Raw genomic sequence first — 3,555 nt, 5'->3', positions numbered from 1 at the left:
CACGGGTTGCCGACGTTGGGCTGCGTTGACAACAATTGAAAAATAGACACCTACTCAATACTGTAAAGGAAAACTCGACGAGGGAAACTTACAACCGATTATGCAAACAACTAGTTCATAATCGATTTGGAAAATAGTACGATTTATTAGTCGCGCTGGAAACGGTCATATGATCTAAATGTTTCCCACGTGTTGGTGAGAATGCATAAGCTAAACACATGCGATCATGTGGCCTAAGTATTCTAGATCACATAATAGTTAAATGGGATGCGCGTGACCAATTCTACCGCCCACACACACACACACACACACACACACCCACACACACACACAACACACACACACACACACACAGCACACACACACACACACACACACAACCACACACACATATATATATATATATATATATATATATATATCGTCTACTCTATAATAAATTCTCTTGACTTTACTATGGATGCGATTGTTAGTTATCCAAGTGTATACGTCATTCTAGGAAAGGTCATAGCACGCAGCACAATTTTGGTCATTCCGTTTTGTGTTCTATCGCTCTTTCCTCAGCACTCGCGCGCACACTTGCCCGCACGCACACACACACACACGCGCGCGCGCGCACACACACACACACATGCACGCACGCACACACACCCAATGCTTCTGTTTCCTGTTATACTCCCTTTCTCAGTCATTCTTACATACTCTCCCCCCCCCTCTCTCTCTCTCTCTCTCTGTTTGTGTGTGCGTGTGTGTGTACGTGCGTGGGTGCGTGTGTGCGCGCCTGCGCGCGTGCAAGCGTATATATATATATATATTCGTGTGCATCTGTGTGTATATGTGTGTAAAGCTGGTGAAGGTGCTTAAACTGGCGTATGGTGTATAGTAGAATACATTTACGCACTTATGCTGTTATGCGGCGGTTCGTACCAGGCGTTCACCGTCGCTGGGCCCATGAAGTGGTACCATCTACCGGTCACAACATGAAACAAGAAAAAAATACAATACGAGTTAGCGAGAGTGAAAATCTTGTTGCTCTCTCTTTCTTTGTGTTTTTGTGAACAGGCACGTCACCAGGCGGTGGCCCGGTAGCTCGGGCTTCAACATCATTACTGAAACACACACACCCGCACTTTTGGTGTGGATTTTTACCGTGTTTCAAATGTTAAAATTTCATTTTAAAACTCGCCAGCGTACACCATTTTCCATGTAGCATTTTTTTTTATTTGGGGAGGCCCCCACACCCTCACCAGGGGGAGGGGGAAGCCCTGTCACAACTCTACCCCTTTACGGCGTTTCGCGCCTTCGTGACTGGGCTTCAATATTAGTCAATCTCTGGCGACGGCCCTGATGCACGTGCGCGCGCGTGTGTGTACGAGTGCGTGCCTGCTTGTGTGAGCGTGTGTGCACCTATGTATGTGTCTGTGTTTGTTTGAGCGAAGGTGTAAATAAATAAATACATATACATACATATATATATATAGGTAGGTAGATAGATAGATAGATCTATAGATAGAACCCCCTCCTCTGTCTCTCCGCTTTTCTCTCTACCGTTATATCACAGAAGCGTGTGTATAAGCTCTGCTCGTATGAAATGGACTTACTTAGACTCATCCACGGGCTTGCGAAGCTGCGTCATGTATAGCAGAGAAGACCACTGACTATACTTGATGATGTTGTCGAAGTGGTCTCCAGACACACTCAACTGTAGAGCGATTACGAAATATTATCACATAATTATCATATAATTATTCATAAAATTCCTTTTATGCAATTAAGCGGTTATGGCAAAACACGATAATGCGAATTTTTTTTACACGTGAATCAGTGTACTTCTCGGACTGCCCGAGAAAAACGGTTCGCATACGTCTTTTCGAAACGTTGTTACGTTACATAGTAATAAATATACGGAAAATAGAAAAAGGTGTCAATACAATATAAAAAATGACACCTCATTCTATTTTTATATATGTATATTTTTCTATATCTGCGGGAGCACCGTGCATTTTTACTTGTTCACTAATTCGTTCTATGTATATATATATATATATATGCATATACATATACATGTACATAACATACCCCTTCATACTCTGCGTCCAAGGTGACAGGGTCGGTTATGTAATCAGGATAACCAATGTGCTCAACGATAGCGTCAACCTAAAAGATGCACGCAGGTGAGGAACCAGAGATGAATATCCATGAAATACTACCTCTGTAGGATATATGAATATCAAGTGCATGGAGCAGCAAACTATGTAACAGCTGCGAGCTGAAATGGAATTGCATCGGTGTAGTATTACCATGCCTTTGGATATACGGAAGGTATTATATGATAGCATGCTAAGCGGTAGATAGTCTGTATTCTGTCATGTGGTGGATGTTTGAGGCTTTTTCTACTGCGATCCGCAGTGTTGATCTGTCTATTTGATCAAGTTTGTCTTATTCCGTCTTCGATATAGTCCCTCGGACTTTGGAGACTAATATTGACAAAGTTACGAGGTTATGAGAATGTGTTTTTCGGAGCGCGTAGTTCATCCGGTGGCGTTCTCCACTGACCTTCTCCTGTGATACTTTCTTTGTCGGGTCAGTCATCCAGTCTAGTTCTTCAACGATCTCCTTGAATGCTGATCGTATGTAGGATATCATCTTTTCTGCCTGCATCGATGAAGAGCGAGCGCTATGCTAACCAGATCTATTACATAGATTAATCGCCATATTGCTTCGCCACTAGTTCATGATGCTGTATAGCATTGCCTCGCCAACTACTATCCACTGACCACCAACTGAACATCAATGATCCACTCATTGACCACACGCCGTCCACCAACTGCCCAACAACGAACCACTCGTTCGACAAAGTTAATAGCTAATTTTATATTTCAAGAACATTGAGTTATAAGCCCAATCTACATTGGGGGTAGTAGCAGTAGATTTGCGTCCTGTAGAGACGGTGCAGGCCTCCGCAACACATGCCAACTGGGTGACCACACGCCGACCACTGGCTGCTCATCAACGAACCTCTGATTGACCCACCACTGGTCACCCATCATCACACATCACCGCCCAGAGCACCAGCTAACCATTCATCCGACCATTCCTAGATCGTGAGGCCCACTATCGCCGCATTACGAACGACTTATGTCCCGTACACACTGCAAAATTTGATCCTACATTAATTGATCCTGATTATTTCAGCAGTGGCGGACGCCGCACGAACCTCTGCCTTGTAGGCTTCGGGAAACACGGCCTTGATGTAGATGTAGCCGACGGCCATGCCCAGCTTGCTCTGCACGACAGTGACACAGTCACGCCATCTTGCTTTCGGAGACTGCACGCCGCTGACAACCTGAGAAAAGAAAGACGCGCGTAGTGAAGCAGGCAGGCGATTATGATTGGCCATCGTACTCAAAAATAAGTAATTTTTACAGCGGTTAAAATACGTGTTACTAGAGCACTCGGAGAGCACAGACCTCCGCTAAGGCAGCTGAATTCTCTCAATGTGAAATTTGTTATTAATTAATTAATTAATTAAATGGAAAAATTAATTAATTAATT

The 3,555-nt window shown here is 43.8% G+C and overlaps 1 protein-coding gene across 1 annotated transcript in view; it reads right to left on the bottom strand.

The window, feature by feature from the left end:
- Positions 1-1,597: 1,597 nt before the first annotated feature.
- The window catches only part of LOC106804898 (membrane metallo-endopeptidase-like 1), a 15,636-nt gene continuing 13,678 nt past the window's right edge, over positions 1,598-3,555 (bottom strand). Inside the window, exons 9-12 of the mRNA XM_014806287.1 lie at positions 3,218-3,346; positions 2,557-2,655; positions 2,080-2,157; positions 1,598-1,702 (exon numbers count right to left, since the gene is read on the bottom strand). Coding sequence (XP_014661773.1) covers positions 1,598-1,702; positions 2,080-2,157; positions 2,557-2,655; positions 3,218-3,346 — 411 coding nt within the window. The remainder of the gene's footprint in view (positions 1,703-2,079; positions 2,158-2,556; positions 2,656-3,217; positions 3,347-3,555) is intronic.

Source organism: Priapulus caudatus, unplaced genomic scaffold, assembly GCF_000485595.1.
Source record: "Priapulus caudatus unplaced genomic scaffold, Priapulus_caudatus-5.0.1 Scaffold92, whole genome shotgun sequence".
NCBI classification, from domain to species: domain Eukaryota; kingdom Metazoa; phylum Priapulida; class Priapulimorpha; order Priapulimorphida; family Priapulidae; genus Priapulus; species Priapulus caudatus.
The sequence above is the reverse complement of the archived record's forward strand: the minus strand, read 5'-3'. Positions and strand labels throughout refer to the sequence as shown.